The sequence below is a fragment of the Thalassophryne amazonica genome, chromosome 18, assembly GCF_902500255.1.
Source record: "Thalassophryne amazonica chromosome 18, fThaAma1.1, whole genome shotgun sequence".
NCBI classification, from domain to species: Eukaryota; Metazoa; Chordata; class Actinopteri; order Batrachoidiformes; family Batrachoididae; genus Thalassophryne; species Thalassophryne amazonica.
In genome coordinates, this window is record NC_047120.1 from 58,744,624 (window position 1) to 58,766,925 (window position 22,302).

General features: G+C 39.7%; 2 protein-coding genes across 5 annotated transcripts in view; both read left to right on the forward strand.

Moving 5' to 3' along the window:
- Window positions 1–21,759, forward strand: part of LOC117531261 (NHP2-like protein 1) — a 35,985-nt gene extending 14,226 nt beyond the window's left edge. For 2 of the 4 annotated variants that reach the window (XM_034194279.1, XM_034194281.1), the window contains exon 3: window positions 21,310–21,759. In XM_034194279.1, coding sequence (XP_034050170.1) covers window positions 21,310–21,572 — 263 coding nt within the window. In that variant the 3' untranslated portion in view covers window positions 21,573–21,759. Of the gene's footprint in view, window positions 1–10,172; window positions 10,390–10,500; window positions 10,628–21,309 lie in introns of those variants that run through there. The other 2 variants (XM_034194282.1, XM_034194280.1) reach the window with 2 other exon arrangements.
- Window positions 2,823–3,464, forward strand: LOC117531262 (ketimine reductase mu-crystallin-like). Its single transcript, XM_034194283.1, has 2 exons — window positions 2,823–3,038; window positions 3,117–3,464. The coding sequence occupies exons 1-2, from the start codon at window positions 2,872–2,874 to the stop codon at window positions 3,292–3,294; spliced, it is 345 nt and encodes a 114-aa protein (XP_034050174.1). The 5' UTR covers window positions 2,823–2,871; the 3' UTR covers window positions 3,295–3,464.
- Window positions 21,760–22,302: the final 543 nt, after the last annotated feature.

Consider the following 22,302-nt stretch of genomic DNA (forward strand, 5'->3'; position numbering starts at 1 on the left):
TAGAGTCTCACAAATCCAGCAAGACCAAGCATTCATGATATGAACACTCTTAAGGCTATGAAATTGGGCTACTAGCAAAAAAAAAAAGAAAAGGGGGTGTTCACAATAATAGTAGCATCTGCTGTTGATGCTACAAATTAAACTATTAGGTTCAACTGCTTTTTAGCAATCTGTGAATCACTAACTAGTATTTAGTTGTATAACCACAAGTTTTCATGATTTCTTCACATCTGCGAGGCATTAATTTGTTCGTTGGAACCAAGATTTTACTAATTTACTAGTGTGCTTGAGGTCATTGTCTTGTTGAAACACTCATTTCAAGGGCATGTCCTCTTCAGCATAAGGCAACATGACCTCTTCAAGTATTTTGACATATCCAAACCTGATCCATGATACCTGGTATGTGATATATGGCCCAACACCATTAGTAGGAGAAACATGCCCATATCATGATGCTTGCACCACCATGCTTCACTGTCTTCACTGTGAACTGTGGCTTGAATTCAGAGTTTGGGGGTCGTCTCACAAACTGTCTGTGGCTGTGGACCCAAAAAGAACAATTTTACTCTCATCAGTCCACAAAATATTCCTCCATTTCTCTTTAGGCCAGCTGATGTGTTCTTTGGCAAATTGTAACCTCTTCTGCACATGTCTTTTATTTAACAGAGGGACTTTGCGGGGGATTCTTGCAAATAAATTAGCTTCACACAGGCATCTTCTAACTGTCACAGCACTTACAAGTAACTCCAGACTGTCTTTGATCATCCTGGAGCTGATCAATGGGTGAGCCTTTGCCATTCTGATTATTCCTCTATCCATTTTGATGGTTGTTTTCCATTTTCTTCCACGCATCTCTGGTTTTTTTTGTCCATTTTAAAGCATTGGAGATCATTGTAGATGAACAGCCTATAATTTTTTGCACCTGCGTATAAGTCTTCCCCTCTCCAATCAACTTTTAATCAAACTACGCTGTTCTTCTGAACAGTGTCTTGAACGTCCCATTTTCTTCAGGCTTTCAAAGAGAAAAGCATGTTCAACAGGTGCTGGCTTCATCCTTAAATAGGGGACACCTGATTCACACCTGTTTGTTCCCAAAATTGACAAACTCACTGACTGAATGCCACACTATTATTGTGAACACCCCCTTTTCTACTTTTTTTTACTAATAGCCCAATTTTCATAGCCTTAAGAATGTGCATATCATGAAATGCTTGGTCTTGTTGGATTTGGGAGAATCTACTAAATCTATTGGTACCTTGTTTCCCATGTAACAATACTAATATACTCAAAACCTGGATTAAGCTTTTAGTCCACATAGCACTACTATTATTCTGAACACTACTGTAAATAAATACATCAGCAATGGGTCAACAAGGCTGCTGAAATCCATAAATGACAGCAGAGGCTTTTTCAACGCCATGAAAGCAAGCGACAGTGTATGCAAAAGTTTGGGCACCCTGATAATTTTCATGATTTTCCTTTATAAATCATTGGTTGTCTGGATCAGAAATTTCAGTTAATATATCATATAGCAGACAAACACACTGATATTGAGAAGTGAAATGAAGTTTCTAGTATTTACAGAAAGTGTGCAATTATTATTGAAACAAAATTGGGCAGGTGCATAAATTTGGGCACCCATGTCATTTTACTGATTTGAATACATTTAGCACTATTATTGGAACACAGATTTGGTTTGGGTAAGCTAATTGACCCTTGCCCTCCTTACACAGGTGAATCCAATCATGAGAAAGGGTATTTAAGGGGGCCATTTGCAAATGTTTCTCCTCTTTGCATCTCTTCTAATGAGTGGCAACATGGGAGCCTCTAAACAACTCTCAAATGACCTGAAAACAAAGATTGTTCAACATCATGGTTTAGGGGAAGGATACAAAAAGCTATCAGAGATTTTAGCTGTCAGTATTTGATACTGCTATATACAGTGGTCCCTCATTTATCACGGGAGTTATGTTCTTAAAAAAAACCTGCGATAAGCAAAATCCGCGAAGTAGTCAGTGTTATTTTTTGCAATTATTATAGATGTTTTAAGGCTGTAAAACCCCTCACTACACACTTTATACACTTTTCTCAAACAGGCATTAACATTTTCTCACTTTTCTCTCTTGTGTAAACACTCTTTTTCTTCTGTGCGAGAAGATTATAAACAGACACACGCAGAACACAATGCGCATACTCTCCCTTCGCTCACTGCCTCCGGGGGTACGGATGCGGGACCCAAGTCCTCTCTTGGTGGCCACGGAGCGCTGCGGCTGCGGTCAACATCCGGATCAAAACAGTGAGCGTAGTCTCTGGACCTGTTGTCAGATTTGGCGCAGCTCTGCACAGCAGACAGGAGGGCGGTGTGAGTGGCCCGCTGCTGCGTTTACCAAGCCCGCAGACTCAGAAAGCGCATCGGAAGCAGTGAGAGCAATCGCGGTGATACTGACCGGTGCTGCGACTGGCCCACCTGATAAGGACGCAGAACACAATGCGCTGTTTAAAAAAAAAAAAAGCATGCAAAATTGCACTAAAAAAAAATCTGTGAAACTGCGAGGCCGTGAAAGGTGAACCGCGTTATAGTGAGGGACCACTGTATTGCCTAAATTCATCCAACTGTTCATGTAAAGTCACAATCCTTTTCAATACTCTGCATTTATGAATATGAAACTGACCAAACAATATTAAAAGGTAGATTGTAGTATTCAATGCGCTTCTGGTTAATTATGGTTTACCACAAGGAGCAAATGCCACGCCCACCTTCACCTCGCTCCGTGTTTTCACAGAAGTGGCGCATCTTGCGTTGCTCTCGTATCTTTCTTGATCTTTGGCTTTAGGCTGTTGAATGCTGCACTTCGGTCAGTTTCCGCAGTCATGGCGGAGGGTCCTGTCGTTATCCGGCGGGCGGACGTGCAGCGCCTCCTGCTGTACTCCGAGCTGATCCCCGCTTTGGAAGAAGCTTTGGGGAAATTCTCTAAACGGGACAGTGCGGCGGTGATCCAGCCGGTGCGAACCACCGTCCCGCTGCAGAAACACCACGGGTAGGCGCTCTGCTTCTTCCTCACATTCTGACCCGACAGAAAGAAGAATCCGCGCCTCATCCCTGCGCCCCTTTCCAGGTTTTTTGGGGTGATGCCTGCGTACATGGAGCAGGACGGGATTCTGTGCACCAAGATGGTGGTGTGTTTCTACAAGAGGGAGCCCGGTTCCGACCTGCCGTCCACGCAGTCCACGGTGCTGCTGCTGGATCCACAAGTCGGAGACGTCAAAGCTGTGAGTGCTGAACTACTTAAGTAAAGTTGGGAAGACATTCCAAGACTCGATTTTCCGGAAGGCAGTGGCTACGGGTACGGACCCGTATCTACAGAGACCGTTGTAAAGATAACGGAGGGTGTCTTACCGACCAATCAGAATGCGCAAATATGTCAGTACCCGTATGCGGTTGAAGGTCCGCTTAGAACTTGAGGTGGATTTATGATGATAAGAAGCACAACACCTTCGCAATTTACGTCGCTATTTTGATGAATTTCTTCATTTACATTTGATGAATTTCTTAAATTACAGCAGCTTCATTAAACAAATGTACTCGAATGATTAGCAGCACGACGGCGAGCTTACAGGCTAACCTCCGCTAACACTAGAGGACAGTTGCTAGTTATGGCTTCTGAAACAAGGGAGGAAAAAAGAAAGAGAGTGGCTATACGCCCAGCCGTTGGGTCAATAAAGTAAATTCGCGAGCATATACGTCCAACCGTGGACATATAGACGCGGAATGGCCGTCACGTGACTAGCGGCGTGCCGCACGGCGGCCATTACTAAGGGTGGAGAGAGACCTTGAGCCAGTTAAACAGAAGCTAAATGAGGAGGAAAAAAAGGCAGCCAGTGCTTCACCATCAACTGCAGCAACTACAAAAACAAATTCTCCAAGACTAAAATGAAATAAATGTCTATTTTAAAGTCGTTGTGTCGCAATTTAATATTGCTATACTGAGACTATAACTCAACGCCGTAAGTTCTTTTCATTAAGCTGCGTTCACATGCATACAAATATGTAAACAAAAATGTTTCAGTATATTTATGTATATATACTTGCAGTTGTTGTTTAATATGATATGTACATGGTCACAGGTGGCATTTAAATTTGAACAGTGTGGTTGGAGGGGATGGAGGAGGTACTTTTTACCCTGACTGAGGGTCAAAGTCATCAGTTCTGAATGGCTTTATATCTACTTGGAATAAAATGTTAGTAAAAGTCATATATATATGTTGTTGTCATTAAAAGACTATATTATATTACAATAATATTACAGTGGAAAAAGCAGCAAGGTAAATGAGCACAATGGCAAGGCATACTTCACATTTATATTTAATATATAAGGATTTTTTATCCAGGCATGTATGGGTTCATTAGAGCTTTTAATCAGCATGAATACAACTTATAAGGCTTCATTTATAAAAATCCATCGAGAATTATGATGACAGGAAAAAAAACATCACAGTAAATGAACATAATGGCATATTTACCCCAAATTTCCACTTTACATAATTTTTTTTTCTACCCAGACATGTATGGGTTCATTAGAAAGAGCGATCAAAGGGCTTTAAAACAAGCCTACTTTTTTTTTTTATTTTATTTTATAATTCAAGTATTTAGTGTTATTAGTGTTTCAGTAACTACAGAGGCATAAAGCTGATCAGCCACAGCATGAAGTTATGGGAAAGAGTAGTAGAAGCTAGACTTAGAAAACAGGTGAAGATCTGTGAGCAGCAATATGGTTTCATGCCGAGAAAGAGCACTACAGATGCAATGTTTGCTCTGAGAATACTGTTGGAAAAGTACAGAGAAGGACAGAAAGAGTTACATTGTGTGTTTGTGGACTTAGAAAAAGCTTATGATAGGGTGCCAAGAGAAGAGTTGTGGTATTGTATGAGGAAGTCTGGAATGGCAGAGAAGTATGTTAGGGTAGTGCAGGACATGTACAAGAATAGTGTGACAGCAGTGAGATGCGCAGTCGGAATGACTGACTCATTCAAGGTGGAGGTGGGATTACACCAAGGATCAGCTCTGAGTCCTTTCTTGTTTGCAGTGGTGATGGACAGGTTGACGGATGAGATCAGACAGGAGTCCCCATGGACTATGATGTTTGCAGATGACATTGTGATCTGTAGTGAGAGTAGAGAGCAAGTTGAGTCTAGTCTGGAGAAGTGGAGATATGCTTTGGAGAGAAGGGGAATGAAAGTCAGTAGAAGCAAGACTGAGTACATGTGTGTGAATGAGAGGGAGCCCAGTGGAATAGTGCAGTTACAAGGAGTAGAAGTGGTGAAAGTAGATGAGTTTAAATATTTGGGGTCAACTGTTCAAAGTAATGGAGAGTGTGGTAGAGAGGTGAAGAAGAGAGTGCAGGCAGGGTGGAGTGGGTGGAGAAAGGTGGCAGGAGTGATTTGTGACCGAAGAATATCAGCAAGAGTGAAGGGGAAAGTTTACAAGACAGTAGTGAGACCAGCTATGTTGTACGGCTTAGAGACGGTGGCACTAACAGAAAGACAGGAGGCAGAGCTGGAGGTGGCAGAGCTGAAGATGTTGAGATTCTCTTTGGGAGTGACAAGAATGGACAAGATTAGGAATGAACAAAGTCAGAGAGGCGAGATTGAGATGGTTTGGACATGTGCAGAGGAGGGACCCAGGGTATATAGGGAGAAGGATGCTGAGGATGGATCCACCAGGCAGGAGGAGAGGAGGGAGACCAAAGAGGAGGTTCATGGATGTGCTGAGAGAGGACATGCAGGTGGTTGGTGTGACAGAGGAAGATACAGAGGACAGGGTGAGATGGAAACGATTGATCTGCTGTGGCGACCCCTAATGGGAACAGCCGAAAGACAAAGAAGAAGAAGTTGGTACATGGCAAATACAATATTACAGACCTCATGTTTACATGAGAAATACAAGAAAAACAAAAAACCAAGAGTCAGTTGGAGTCGGGGTTGTAACTCAAAAACAGTGCAGGTAAGCACAAAGAAGTACATCATTATATAAACCTCTCAGGCATCAGTACCACCACATTAAAGCATATTTAACCTATTATTGGGGTTATATTCCTATCTAAGAATTATTTGTCGTGATGTATGACCAAAATGATCCCATACTGATACTATAGTTTTGTCCTTTTTTAAGCTTGAGCATGCACTCATAAAGCCATTTTTGTCATTATTGGCCCATTCTTTAACTTCTGGAGCGGTCTGTATTTTCCAGTGGGTTAGAATAACTCTAGCAGCTATGAGACCCCTACCATGATGACTGAGAATTTCCCAGCAGAATGTTAGGTATCTGTGCTCTATCCCCCAATAAACATAATCTGGGACAAAGGTAAGGGCTTCCCCAGCCAATCACTAAGAATTTGCACCACCTTTAACCAGAAGGGTTTTATAACTGTACACTCCCACAGACAGTGCATAAGAGTCCCAGCCTCATTACAGCATTTCCAGCATAATGGATTATTCATAAGGCCCAGTCTATGCAGCTTTGTTGGAGTCCTAGTATCTCTGAAGTATTTTATATTGTGTAAATTTACCTCTACATTCTCTTACAATTTTCCATTTTCAGATATAATTTTAAACCACTCTTCATCTTTTAACACAGTTCCAATGTCTTTCTCCCATAAAACTTTCAAAGCTTTACAGCCATCACTGAGTGCTGAGTTGATTCTCCTGTAGAATGTTGGCTCGATGATGATGAGGTGGGAGATTCAAATAGTCCAAAATGGGATTGGCATCCGAAGACTGAGGCAGTGACTTTACAATTCCTTATCTGAAGATATTTCCAAAAGTGTCCTTTACCCGTCAGAGAGTATTTTTGTAATATTTCATTATATGACATTAATACCCCATCCTTATAAAGATTTCCCAGTGTGGATATTTTGTGATCGTGCCAATTCCTCCAGTAGATTGGTGCCTTCCAATACAAATGGCTGAATTTGCCAGAGTGAAGAATACAATTGTTTAGAAAATGACATTTTAAAAAGTTTATGTGCCTTCATCCAGATTTCTTTTGAATGTGACATAATGGGATTGTCAGTTTCACCTGTAATTTGAGAGAGGCATTCTATAGGAGTGAATTGGCCAGACAAGGATTTCTCAATAGTTGCCCAGTACAAATGATCTCGTCCCGACCAATGTGAAGCAATTTTTGCCATTTCAAAGGAAATATAGTACAGTCTAGGGTCAGGTAAACCCAGCCCCCCTGCATCCCTTGGTAAACACAATTTAGTTAGTTTTATTCTAGGCTTTTTCCCCTCCCAAAGGAACTGCTTAACCATCAATTCATATTGTTTGAATATGGATGGTGATATAGTGACTGGCAGCATCATAAGAAGGTAATTGAACTGTGGTGAGATGATCATCTTGATTACATTCACTTTGCCCCAGAGTGTCAATTTCAATTTTCCCCATTTGTCTAAATTAACTTTCATGTTTTGTAAAATTGGTTCTAAATTTAATGCTGGCATTTCCTCCACTTCCCTACTCAATTAATGCCCAAATATTTCATTCCTTTTGAAATCCATTTAAAACCAAATTTTGCCATTATGTTTCCACTATAAATGCCTGATATGGGCATTGCCTCAGATTTTGTCCAATTAATTTTGTATCCTGAAACTTTAGAATAAGATTGTATAGTATCCATTAATTGGGGTATTGATTTGTCTAGATCCTCTAACAGGACTAATATATCGTCTGCGTAAAATAGCAGTTTGTGCTCTATCCCACCACCTTCTATGCTCTTTATATTCAGATTCCTCTTATGGCAACTGCCAGTGGTTCTAGTGAGATATTAACAATAAAGGTGAGAGGGGCACCCTTGTCTCATGACTCTCTTTAGGCCAAAAAAGGGAGATATGACCCCATTAGTAACTGAAGCTTTGGGACTTTTATATAAAATTTTGATCCACGTGACAAATGATGTGGAGAAGCCAAAATTAACTAGAGCTGCAACGCGGTCAAAGGCCTTCTCCGCATCGAGGGAGAGGGCCACAATAGGGTAGTTTTTCTGCGATTAAGGCTTATTAGGTGCAGCAGCTTCTCATATGATCAGTGATGATCTATTTTTCATGAACCCTACTTGGTCCATATTTATAATATACGTTAGCACTTTTTCTAAACGGGTAGCTAATATTTGAAATGGACATTACAGAATCATGTTTCAGGCACAGACATTTTTATATGCAGTTCCGCAATTTTTTATAGCCCATAAACATTTGGACAAATTAACATACTTCTTACATAATGAATAAAATGCTATTTTTATAGACAATTTTCTTTTGACAAGTCAGGGGATGAATAAATAAACATTTACAAGTGACCATACAAGAATAAGACAAGTGAGGCAAGCCTCCAAGACACCACACCAACTCTAAGGAGTTTAGGCTTCAGAGTCTGTAACTGGAGAAACTATAGTGCAAGTTTTATCTGCAGCATCAGTTGTACAGCTTCATGGTGGAGTGGAACAAACAAGGATTTTCATGCAAGAAAACAGTTCAAACCTAGGCTCCAGTCTCTCATGTGCTTTCTGAGATACTGCCATTAAAGTTCACATAGTTTTACAAAAATCCTCTGCTCCACCCACCGAGAAGCCATCCAAATACTCATGCACCTATTCCTACACTGAATGTGGAACTTACTCAGTCTGGAAAAAGAAACACTTCTGCTTATTGTTAACTAACTAAATATATATATATATATATATATATATATATATATAAATCGATAAATCAATGAGCTTTATGGATGTACAAATTCAAGACAAAATAAACAGGACAAACAAATAACGATATTCAACACAAAGCAAACAAATGAGAAGTACTTACAGGTAAATAACAAGTAACATTCTCTACACAATTAACTATATATTCCTGCAGAAATTGTATTTCAGACTCAAAAATAATATTAAGTTCCAATGAGTACAATGCTTTAGCTGATCCTGTTAGGTTGCAATGATTTTACCTCTTTAAATGGAGCTGTTAAAACCGATATGATTTTAGAAAAGTGACGCAAAGTAATATGCAGCTAACTCTGCTAGCCTCTGTGCTAACTGCTCTGGTCTCCACCGCCTAGTTTGTCGGACATCGTCCTGGATTTTCAGGTGGAAAAACAAACGATATCGGTGATTATATGCACACACAAATATATAACACAAATAAATAACGCCTTACTGAAAAGCGAGTAATTTCGCGAATCCCCTTCATTCTCTCCTTCAGCCAGGACGATATGGCAATGTCCTACTACCCACAATCCCTAGCGCGTTCTGGAAGCACACATTAAGTGCATCAGCGCCACCTAATGTTCTGGAGTTGTTACTGACGAAGAATACAGACAGGATGCACAACGACCCTGACAAATTAATAAGTTCCTACTTTTATCTGATATTTGATTCTTCAATTTTTCCATTTGTTTGTCTAGAACTCAGTAACTTCTCAATGCATTTTAATGAATATTTTACAAATGATCTTCATATTTAGAAAGATGACTGTTAAACATTTATGGCCATGAAAACATTATAGCCAAGGTCTCAAAAGTGTTTGATGGATTTCCTTCATATTTGGCAGAATGTTTGTACCAATCTGTAATACTGTTTTAAATATAATTGTGACAAATATGCATCAATGTTTAGTCAAAGGAGGCGTTTAAATTTTTTTTGATCAGAACACTCCAAACTCCAAAGATATTCAGTTTAGAATTATATAAAACAAAGAAAATCACCAGTTACTCTTAAAAAAACAGCAATAACCAAATTATTTATTTAATTATTTAAACAATTTGTATATGATTAAAAATAAATGTTGACTGATGTTATATTCTATTAAATCGATCAATTAAATTTAATTGTTGTGGTACCAGTTTGTTTAAAACTCCATAAACACAAAAGCAGCACATTTGACACAACTTTTACCCTTGACGTATTTATTTTCTTTTTTATTTATTTTGTAATAATGCCTCGATTTTCAGTCAGTCAACTTATTAATGTTGACACCCTATAATTGCAAAAAAACCGTTTATCACTACTTCTAAAATACCCAGTTTTCATTTTTAAAAGAGATACGTTTATTTAAGAAATACACCGAAATGCAGACATGGCTAGTTTTGATTTTATTTTGAAGTATTTCCTCTTTTTGTACTACTACATCCTGGTTCTCAGAGCGCATGTGCTTGTCTTTACACATGTGGTGAACGTTTATGTTGCGTTTAACGTAGTTTAAAGTTATAGTTATTAGAAATAGCGCTCCAAAAACATAACTTAAGATTCGTTTTTATATATATAGTAGCCCTTTCGATCTTAGCTTTCAGAAACAGTCCTCCGTGAAGCATTTCGCCGAGAGGGCCGGAGAAACAAAACCCGCGATGGTGAGTGTGAACAACCTAACGCTAACTTAGCTTGCAAGTAATTAAATCTGACTAACCGGATAACTTTAGACACGTCTTTCCTGGTAGTTAATATTTTATGATGTTGTTTAATATTATCAGACTGATGCCCAAGTGAACCCGAAGGCCTACCCGCTGGCTGACGCCACGCTGACTAAAACTATGGACTTGGTGCTGCAGGCTGCTAACTACAAGCAGCTGAGGAAGGGAGCTAATGAAGGTCAGCAAACTACACCACCCATTGTAAAATACCTAGCATCGCAGTTCACACACAACCCTATCCATATGTTTCTTGCTTTAAACTCAACAGTTGCCTCCTGTACAGCTTTGATTCCGTGATGTCCACTTTTATGTTACGATAATCACAGCGGTTCATTCTTACTGAATGCCGTATGAAGTGGTGGAATACGATACCGTAATAAGTAGAAAGTTTGAATAAAATATGGACATTAACTGGGTTTTCTCTGAGGTTGAATGAATGTTATCTACTGTGCCTAATTGGGTTTTCTAGAGCCCTTGGAATCACGTGACCAGCGGTAGGGAGACAGTCTCGCTACCACATGTATTAATGTCATAGTTTTTGGTCCATATTGCCCTTATGCCTGGTTCACACGGCAGGATTTTAAAATTATCTGTAGGTTTTCAAAATCCGAGAGACCACACACGTGAAGATAAAAAAAAAAACACGGTGAAGTCAACACACCACACATGAAGAGATTTCACACATGAACATTCCCAGATCAGACAGGAAATCTCAATCTCTCAAGGTTAAATATGACATCTCCAGTCCACTCAGGAACGATTCCTTCTCACGCACATATGTGAACAATTAAAAAAAAAACTGGCTTGCAGCACTTCCTCACTCTCCTCTCAAACTCTCTTATCACTCTGTTAAATAAAAGGACAAAAAAGGACATGAGATCTGCTCACAGACTGAATGCCAGAGACAGGACATGTCCACATCAAGTTTAACTCCAGACATCTCCACACAGACGTTCGTTCGCGCACATGCGTACGTTCGCGTACACGCAGCTTGCGGTCAAAGAAAGAAAGATAAACTATAACAGACCTCAGAGCGCAGACCTGCAGCTCAGCACAAAAACAAGGTGAAGTGAGGGGAAGCACCTGGAAGCAAAACTGCAGCCCAACGACTCGTCATCGGGTGCAAGCCGACACAGCAATTAACGGGCAATTAACTCCAAATAGCGCAGTTTTTTTGGCGTCGTCATGATGCCACAGGAAGCAACTGCAAGCACCCCTGGTGTGAAAGGGGCTTTAGCGTCATCACGATAATCAGGGCATCCTTAAGATTGCCGGAAGGGGAAGATCGGGTCTGATATCGGCCTAATTATCTTGCCGTGTGAACCAGGATATTTGTCCTATCGTGCAAATTTTTAGTTTAGTTGGTAAACTTTCAATTCGTGTTTTTTCCAATGCTGTTTAAAATTTATGCAGTATGTTCATGTCCAACTTGGTTTTTCTAATTGTTTTTTGCCCTTGAGCAGCGGGGGCCAGCCAGCTGCCAAAATGGTGTGCTTTTACATTTTGTTCTGATATATAAAGTCTAGATCTTGTAGTCAGTGTAGTGTACAAGCTATCTACATGGTAATATACACTGTACAGTGAATATCAATTCAGTGATGTATGCCAGGCTGACTCGGTTGAAACAAAATGTTTTGACTATTTACCCCTTTTCCATGTGCTGTTGATGAAATTCAATATACGATTCTTGAAGAGAAGTGTTTTAAAAAAATTAGCATGATAGGACAAATATTAAGGGAGATATGGACCAAAACATATAACATTAATGCATGTGATTCTGAGACATTAAGCAGTTAGCATTAAGCAGTTGCAGCTGTCATCACGTTCGGGTGCATTTGTTTTCAAATTGTAATATTTCTTAAATTTATTTTGTTTATGGAAATTTTATGGAGTGGTTGGAAATGACAAGAGGAACAAGTGATGAAATTTTAGTGATGATCTCGATCACGATCCGGATCCCGATGCTAACGCATTAGCATGTCTATGGCATTTTCAATGTTAAAAGTTAGCATTAAGCAGTTGCAGCTGTCATCACGTTCGGGTGCATTTGTTTTCAAATTGTAATATTTCTTACATTTATTTTGTTTATATATTATAATCTAATGATTATTATATACAATTTTAGAGAAAGAGACAAAAAGAAATAGATCACTGTGCCAAGGAGGGAATCTCTTTAGGGTCAGTGACCCTATGGCCTTGTTTAGAGAAGTGTTTCATAAATGTTAAAAAATTCGTATATTTGCAGTTTAGTTGAATAATAAATTGAATTTTGTCTCATTTGTTTTTGTCTATAAGCACATGCAATATCAATATCAGTGCTCAGATGACAGTAGCTTCTGGGAAAGGTGCAAGTTGCAATAAACTGTGATGCCAAGCGCTAAGGATACATGCTATCCAGTCACAGCAGATGAAACTTTTTTATTACTGAGCAAACATCATTGTTTGACTTTTTTAGGTTCAGTGATTCCACGGCATGTAGATGTTATGGCGTCAGTGACCCCATGGCCTTGGCGGAGGTTTGCACTCTGAGTGCTTCTAGTTTTATAATAATAATAAACAAAAATTGATATCATGCCAGTGTATTTATTTATTTTATTCAATGTAATGGACAATTTTCAGGTTGTGCTGCTGAGACTTCTAGTTAGTGAGCCTCTCACTCGCATGTTTGGTGTCATTAGAAACAACAGCGTGTTATGACACCTCGCGGCTAACCGATCAGTCGTTATGGGCCAGTTACCGTGTTTGTGAAGCATTGTGTGTTCTCCAAAAAAGTGAAACACTCAGTCTGTGAGTCTGAGCAAAAAACAGAAGAGTGACGGACTTCTGCTGAGGGAGCTTGTTTCAGAGACTGTTCGTTGGTGTGGTCCCAGTGTAAGGGGAGTGCTGCCCCTCACACTGGCCAGAGAGAGACAGCAGCCGGATGAAAAGCAGATTTCGACTGTGGCTGACTGGTCGGGTGTTACGATGCCTCTCTGCAGCTTCTCTCCCCTGCCATCCCCTCATTACCCCATCCCCGTAGAGACGGTGCCTGCTCCCAGACTACCAATAACCAGCAAAAATCTATTTAAGAAAATTCAAAAAGAAAAAATAATATAGCACCTTCAACTGCACCACAGACTAAACAGTTAAATGTGGTCTATTAAACATTAGGTCTCTCTCTTCTAAGTCCCTGTTGGTAAATGATATAATTGATCAACATATTGATTTGTTGCCCAAACCTGGTTACAGGATGATTGTTAGTTTAAATGAGTCAACACCCCCGAGTCACACTAACTGCCAGAACACTCGTAGCACGGGCGGGGCGGAGGATTAGCAGCAATCTTCCATTCCAGTTATTAATTAATCAAAAACCCAGACAGAGCTTTAATTCATTTGAAAGCTTGATCTTAGTCTTGCCATCCAATTGGAAGTCCCAAAAACCAGTTTTATTTGTATTATCTATCGTCACCTGGTTGTTACTGTGAGTTTCTCTGAATTTTCAGACCTTTTGTCTGACTTAGTGCTTAGCTCAGATAAGATAATTATAGGGGCGATTTTAACATCCACACAGATGCTGAGAATGACAGCATCAACACTGCATTTAATCTATTATTAGACTCTATTGGCTTTGCTCAAAAAGTAAATGAGTCCACCCACCACTTTAATCATATCTTAGATCTTGTTCTGACTTATGGTATGGAAATAGAAGACTTAACAGTATTCCCTGAAAACTCCCTTCTGTCTGATCATTTCTTAATAACATTTACTCTGATGGACTACCCAGCAGTGGGGAATTGTTTCATTACACTAGAAGTCTTTCAGAAAGCGCTGTAACTAGGTTTAAGGATATGATTCCTTCTTTATGTTCTCTAATGCCATATACCAACACAGTGCAGAGTAGCTACCTAAACTCTGTGAGATAGAGTATCTCGTCAATAGTTTTACATCCTCATTGAAGACAACTTTGGATGCTGTAGCTCCTCTAAAAAGAGAGCTTTAAATCAGAAGTGCCTGACTCCGTGGTATAACTCACAAACTCGTAGCTTAAAGCAGATAACCCGTAAGTTGGAGAGGAAATGGCGTCTCACTAATTTAGAAGATCTTCACTTAGCCTGGAAAAAGAGTCTGTTGCTCTATAAAAAAGCCCTCCGTAAAGCTAGGACATCTTTCTACTCATCACTAATTGAAGAAAATAAGAACAACCCCAGGTTTCTTTTCAGCACTGTAGCCAGGCTGACAGAGTCAGAGCTCTATTGAGCTGAGTATTCCATTAACTTTAACTAGTAATGACTTCATGACTTTCTTTGCTAACAAAATTTTAACTATTAGAGAAAAAATTACTCATAACCATCCCAAAGACGTATCGTTATCTTTGGCTGCTTTCAGTGATGCCTGTATTTGGTTAGACTCTTTCTCTCTGATTGTTCTGAGTTATTTTCATTAGTTACTTCATCCAAACCATCAACATGTTTATTAGACCCCATTCCTACCAGGCTGCTCAAGGAAGTCCTACCATTATTTAATGCTTCGATCTTAAATATGATCAATCTATCTTTGTTAGTTGGCTATGTACCACAGGCTTTTAAGGTGGCAGTAATTAAACCATTACTTAAAAAGCCATCACTTGACCCAGCTATCTTAGCTAATTATAGGCCAATCTCCAACCTTCCTTTTCTCTCAAAAATTCTTGAAAGGGTAGTTGTAAAACAGCTAACTGATCATCTGCAGAGGAATGGTCTATTTGAAGAGTTTCAGTCAGGTTTTTAGAATTCATCATAGTACAGAAACAGCATTAGTGAAGGTTACAAATGATCTTCTTATGGCCTTGGACAGTGGACTCATCTCTGTGCTTGTTCTGTTAGACCTCAGTGCTGCTTTTGATACTGTTGACCATAAAATTTTATTACAGAGATTAGAGCATGCCATAGGTATTAAAGGCACTGCGCTGCGGTGGTTTGAATCATATTTGTCTAATAGATTACAATTTGTTCATGTAAATGGGGAATCTTTTTCACAGACTAAAGTTAATTGTGGAGTTCCACAAGGTTCTGTGCTAGGACCAATTTTATTCACTTTATACATGCTTCCCTTAGGCAGTATTATTAGACGGTATTGCTTAAATTTTCATTGTTACGCAGATGATACCCAGCTTTATCTATCCATGAAGCCAGAGGACACACACCAATTAGCTAAACTGCAGGATTGTCTTACAGACATAAAGACATGGATGACCTCTAATTTCCTGCTTTTAAACTCAGATAAAACTGAAGTTATTGTACTTGGCCCCACAAATCTTAGAAACATGGTGTCTAACCAGATCCTTACTGTGGATGGCATTACCCTGACCTCTAGTAATACTGTGAGAAATCTTGGAATCATTTTTGATCAGGATATGTCATTCAAAGCGCATATTAAACAAATATGTAGGACTGCTTTTTGCATTTACGCAATATCTCTAAAATCAGAAAGGTCTTGTCTCAGAGTGATGCTGAAAAACTAATTCATGCATTTATTTCCTCTAGGCTGGACTATTGTAATTCATTATTATCAGGTTGTCCTAAAAGTTCCCTAAAAAGCCTTCAGTTAATTCAAAAGCTGCAGCTAGAGTACTGACGGGGACTAGAAGGAGAGAGCATATCTCACCCATATTGGCCTCTCTTCATTGGCTTCCTGTTAATTCTAGAATAGAATTTAAAATTCTTCTTCTTACTTATAAGGTTTTGAATAATCAGGTCCCATCTTATCTTAGGGACCTCGTAGTACCATATCACCCAATAGAGCGCTTCGCTCTGACTGCAGGCTTACTTGTAGTTCCTAGGGTTTGTAAGAGTAGAATGGGAGGCAGAGCCTTCAGCTTTCAGGCTCCTCTCCTGTGGAACCAGCTCCCAATTCAGATCAGGGAGACAGACACCCTCTCTACTTTTAAGATTAGGCTTAAAACTTTCTTTTTTGCTAAAGCTTATAGTTAGGGCTGGATCAGGTGACCCTGAACCATCCTTAGTTATGCTGCTATAGACGTAGACTGCTGGGGGGTTCCCATGATGCACTGTTTCTTTCTCTTTTTGCTCTGTATGCACCACTCTGCATTTAATCATTAGTGATTGATCTCTGCTCCCCTCCACAGCATGTCTTTTCCTGGTTCTCTCCCTCAGCCCCAACCAGTCCAGCAGAAGACTGCCCCCTCCCTGAGCCTGGTTCTGCCTGGAGGTTTCTTCCTGTTAAAAGGGAGTTTTTCCTCTACCACTGTAGCCAAGTGCTTGCTCACAGGGGGTCGTTTTGACCGTTGGGGTTTTACATAATTATTGTATGGCCCTTGCCTTACAATATAAAGCGCCTTGGGGCAACTGTTTTGTTTTGATTTGGCGCTATATAAAAAAATTGATTGATTGATTGATTAGAGCGGCAAACTGATACAGATGTTATGACGCCTCACAGAGCAGCTGATCAATCGAAGCTGGACGCCTGGTTTAAACAATGTCAACGTAAAGTCCAGATTTCTTGTTTAGTTTTGGCTTCGTGTCCTTGTTAGTGCCATGTGACCGGGGCTTTACAGTCCCTTGATAGGAAAGTTCAACAACCAAATACCAACATTCTGCGGGCAATGAACATGTTTTTCACTGTGTTTTTTTTTTTTTTTTTTTTTTTTGTGCGACTGACTTCATTATTCAAGATTCAAAGGGTTATTTCTACCTCCACACCAACTTCAAACAGCAACGAGAAAGTTTCTGACAGTTCCTTGTTGGGAAAAAAAAAAAACGCCCGTCTCCCTAACTGGACCCGAGTTGTGACGTCATCGCGCTATGCGAATAGGCGACTCTCTATTGCAACTTGAAAATCATCCATGTGGTTGGAATGGATTCAGCATGTTAGGAAATATAGGAAACAACACATTTTGTGTCTGTATGACATCTACTACTACAACTCCTGGCAATAATTATGGAATCACCGGCCTCGGAGGATGTCATTCAGTGTTTAATTTTGTAGAAAACAAGCAGATAACAGACATGACACAAACTAAAGTCATTTCAATGGCAACTTCTGGCTTTTTATAGAACACTATAAGCAATCAGGAAAAAAAAATTGTGGCAGTCAGTAACGGTTACTTTTTCAGACCAAGCAGAGGGAAAAAAATATGGACTCACTCAATTCTGAGGAATAAATTATGGAATCACCCTGTAACTTTCATCCCAAAACTAACACCTGCATCAAATCAGATCTGCTCGTTAGTCTGCATCTAAAAGGGAGTGATCACACCTTGGAGAGCTGTTGCAGCAAGTGGACTGACATGAATCATGGCTCCAACACGAGAGATGTCCATTGAAACAAAGGAGAGGATTATCAAACTCTTAAAAGAGGGTAAATCATCACGCAATGTTGCAAAAGATGTTGGTTGTTCACAGTCAGCTGTGTCTAACTCTGGACCAAATACAAACAACATGGGAAGGTTTGTTAAAGGCAAACATACTGGTAGACCAAGGAAGACATCAAAGCGTCAAGACAGAAAACTTAAAGCAATATGTCTCAAAATCGAAAATGCACAACAAAACAAATGAGGAAACGAATGGGAGGAAACTGGAGTCAACATCTGTGACCGAACTGTAAGAAACCGCCTAAAGGAAATGGGATTAACATACAGAAAAGCTAAACGAAAGCCATCATTAACACCTAAACAGAAAAAAACAAGGTTACAATGGGCTAAGGAAAAGCAATCGTGGACTGTGGATGACTGGATGAAAGTCATATTCAGTGATGAATCTGCATTGGGCAAGGTGATGATGCTGGAGCTTTTGTTTGGTGCCGTTCCAATGAGCTTTATAAAGATGACTCCCTGAATGAGAACATGTACATTTCCACAGTCATTGATGATATGGGGCTGCATGTCAGGTAAAGGCACTGGGGAGATGGCTTGTCATTACATCATTCAATAAATGCACAAGTTTACATTGATATTTTGGACACTTTTCTTATCCCATCACTTGAAAGGATGTTTGGGGATGATGAAATCATCTTTTCAAGATGATAATGCATCTTGCCATAGAGCAAACAACTGTGAAAACATTCCTTACAAAAGGACACATAGGGTCAATGTCATGGCCTGCAAATAGTCCGGATCTTAATCCAATTGAAATCTTTGGTGGAAGTGAAGAAAATGGTCCATGACAAGGCTTCAACCTGCAAAGCTGATCTGGCAACAGCGATCAGAGAAAGTTGGAGCCAGATTGATGAAGAGTACTGTTTGTCACTCATTAAGTCCATGCCTCAGAGACTGCAAGCTGTTATAAAAGCCAGAGGTGGTGCAACAAAATACTAGTGATGTGTTGGAGCGTTCTTTTGTTTCTCATGATTCCATAATTTTTTCCTCCGAATTGAATGATTCCATTTTTTTTTTCCCCCTCTGCTTGGTCTAAAAAAGTAACTGTTACTGACTGCCACAATTTTTTTTTTCCCTGATTTCTTATAGTGTTTCTTAAAGCCAGAAAGTTGCCATTTGAAATTACTTTAGTTTTGTGTCATGTCTGTGATATGCTTTTTTTTTTTCTACAAAATTAACCAACTGAATGAACATCCTCCGAGGCCGGTGATTCCATAATTTTTGCCAGGGGTTGTATGTCCCACAGCAGCCTGTACTCAAGGTTATCAAAATGGAGCAATATCTCCACCTGGTGAACATTTTCTATTAAAGAGGAACTATGCAACATTTTTACCTTAATTTTACAGTTTGGGAGTAAATGTAATTCCTAAATGACTTGTTTTGGAGAGAATGGGCACTCTCTCTCCCCCCACCAAGCATCTTGCAGCAGAAATCCAGCCTTGCAAGTGTTGGGACACCAACCCGGTGTTCTTTGAACGAAAGTCTCAAATCTCACAAGAAACACAGACTGCTTTGACAATCCACCTTATCGAGGCACCAGCAAGCTAGCAGTTATAACAACAAGCCAGTACAGGCTTTATTTCTTACATGTTCATTGTAGTGGCAGGGCCGGCAAAAAGGCCAAAAAATTAAAAATTAAAATAACACTGTCGGAAAAAAGAGAAACCAGTCATGTGATCACGTTTTTAAGACCGTTTTATGACATACAGTAGTGTTCAGAATAATAGTAGTGCTATGTGACTAAAAAGATTAATCCAGGTTTTGAGTATATTTCTTATTGTTACATGGGAAACAAGGTACCAGTAGATTCTCACAAATCCAACAAGACCAACCATTCATGATATGCACACTCTTAAGGCTATGAAATTGGGCTATTAGTAAAAAAAAAAAAAAAGTAGAAAAAGGGGTGTTCACAATAATAGTAGCATCTGCTATTGATGCTACAAACTCAAAACTATTATGTTCAAACTGCTTTTTTAGCAATCCTGTGAATCACTAAACTAGTATTTAGTTGTATAACCACAGTTTTTCATGATTTCTTCACATCTGTGAGGCATTAATTTTGTTGGTTTGGAACCATAATTTTGCTCCGTTACTAGTGTGCTTGGGGTCATGGTCTAGTTGAAACACCCATTTCAAGGGCATGTCCTCTTCAGCATAAGGCAACATGACCCCTTCAAGTATTTTGACATATCCAAACTGATCCATGATACCTGGTATGCGATATATAGGCCCAACACCATAGTAGGAGAAACATGCCCATATCATGATGCTTGCACCACCATGCTTCACTGTCTTCACTGTGAACTGTGGCTTGAATTCAGAGTTTGGGGGTCGTCTCACAAACTCTGGGGCCCCTGGACCCAAAAAGAACAATTTTACTCATCAGTCCACAAAATATTCCTCCATTTCTCTTTAGGCCAGTTGATGTGTTCTTTGGCAAATTGTAACCTCTTCTGCATGTCTTTTATTTAACAGAGGGACTTTGCGGGGGATTCTTGCAAATAAATTAGCTTCACACAGGCGTCTTCTGTCACAGCACTTACAGGTAACTCCAGACTGTCTTTGATCATCCTGGAGCTGATCAATGGGTGAGCCTTTGCCATTCTGATTATTCTTCTATCCATTTTGATGGTTTTCCGTTTTCTTCCACGCGTCTCTTTTTTTTTTTTTTTTGTCCATTTTAAAGCATTGGAGATCATTGAAGATGAACAGCCTATAATTTTTTGCACCTGCGTATAAGTTTCCCCTCTCCAATCAACTTTTTAATCAAACTACGCTGTTCTTCTGAACAATGTCTTGAACGTCCCATTTTCCTCAGGCTTTTAAAGAGAAAAGCATGTTCAACAGGTGCTGGCTTCATCCTTAAATAGGGGACACCTGATTCACACCTGTTTGTTCCAGAAAACTGACGAACTCACTGACTGAATTCCACACGACTATTATTGTGAACACCCCCTTTTCTACTTTTTTTTTTTTACTAATAGCCCAATTTCATAGCCTTAAGCGTGTGCATATCATGAATGCTTGGTCTTGTTGGATTTGTGAGAATCTACTGGTACTTTGTTTCCCATGTAACAATAAGAAATATACTCAAAACCTGGATTAATCTTTTTAGTCATAGCACTAGTATTATTCTGAACACTACTGTATATTCCCAAGCTGTAGAGAAGAATGTGACCAAAAAAGCTGACCAAACAGTGAAAAACTGACCAGAGTTGTATAGTTGATCTTGCAGGTACATTAGTATTTCACCAAGAGCTCTAGTATAGTAACAGAGAAGGAGCATTTTGAAGGTATTCCACAGCGGTATGGTGGCATCTTGGAATTTATGTATTATCTGACTGCTGGTGGGAGATTGGGCTTGGCATGATATCTATTTTTGTCAATTACCTGCCAACCATGTCTGTGCAAAATTTGGTGCTTTTAACATAAAACACACAGTCGTAGTGATCTTGGTAATATTGCATTCATTATAATAAGAAAAATATCTCCTGTTTCCTCCACAGCTACAAAAACATTAAACAGGGGCATCGCAGAGTTCATTGTGATGGCTGCTGATGCCGAACCACTGGAGATCATCCTCCACCTCCCGTTGCTCTGCGAGGACAAGAACGTCCCATATGTGTTTGTCCGCTCCAAGCAGGCCCTGGGGCGGGCGTGCGGTGTGTCCCGGCCCGTCATCGCCACCTCGGTCACCATAAAGGAAGGCTCTCAGCTCAAACCACAGATCCAGTCTGTTCAAACAGCGATTGAGAGACTGCTTGTGTGATTACTGTTGCTCTGGTCTCTGTTGAGAAAGGAGAACCAAGACTTAAACATCCTATCTTCTGTTTTTGGACAAACTGTTCATATGCATTAGCAGCAAGTTACTTTTTTATTTTTAGGGCAGTGTGACTACATCATTGTACTAGTTTGCAAGTTACCTGATTTGTAATAAAACATTAATTGAAACGTTAGTGTTTTTGGCGTTTTTGCTTTGATCTCATAATGTGCCATCGTGATAAAGTGCTGAGTTACTGGAGTGAATGTGGAGATGAGTTATGAATCAGACTAGATTTTTAGATTAGATAGAACTTTATTAAGTCTTTGGGAAGAATCCCTCGGAAGTTGAGGTTCCAGTAGCTTTGTATAGCAGCACACAGGGTAAGAAGCACAGAGTATCGAAAGTAAAAAAAAAAAAAAAAAAAAACTAGAGACGATCATCACGAAATGTCCCGTGAGCGGTATTTTCCATGCTAAGTGCAGTAATATGTACTTGTATGTACTTATGTGTTTGATGTAAATTGAGATATACAATGAAAAAATTGGAGATTGGCGTAATATTTATTTAGAGGATTTGACAAACAGTGACCATAAAAAGTAGGTCATGGTCGCCAGCCTTCAAAACAAATAACTACTGGTGACATTGAAACGGCGGTCAAGGTCACCGGCCTTTGTGACCATTGGTGACCTTGAAAAGCAGGTCAAGGTCGCTGGCCTTTGAACCCATGCGAAGTACT

Excerpts from the sequence above, each read along its gene's own strand:
- LOC117531262 (XM_034194283.1), top strand. The coding sequence starts at position 2,872 with ATGGCGGAGGGTCCTGTCGTTATCCGGCGGGCGGACGTGCAGCGCCTC. Across the intron at positions 3,039-3,116 it reads CCGCTGCAGAAACACCACGG|GTTTTTTGGGGTGATGCCTG; the intron begins GTAGGCGCTCTG and ends GCCCCTTTCCAG.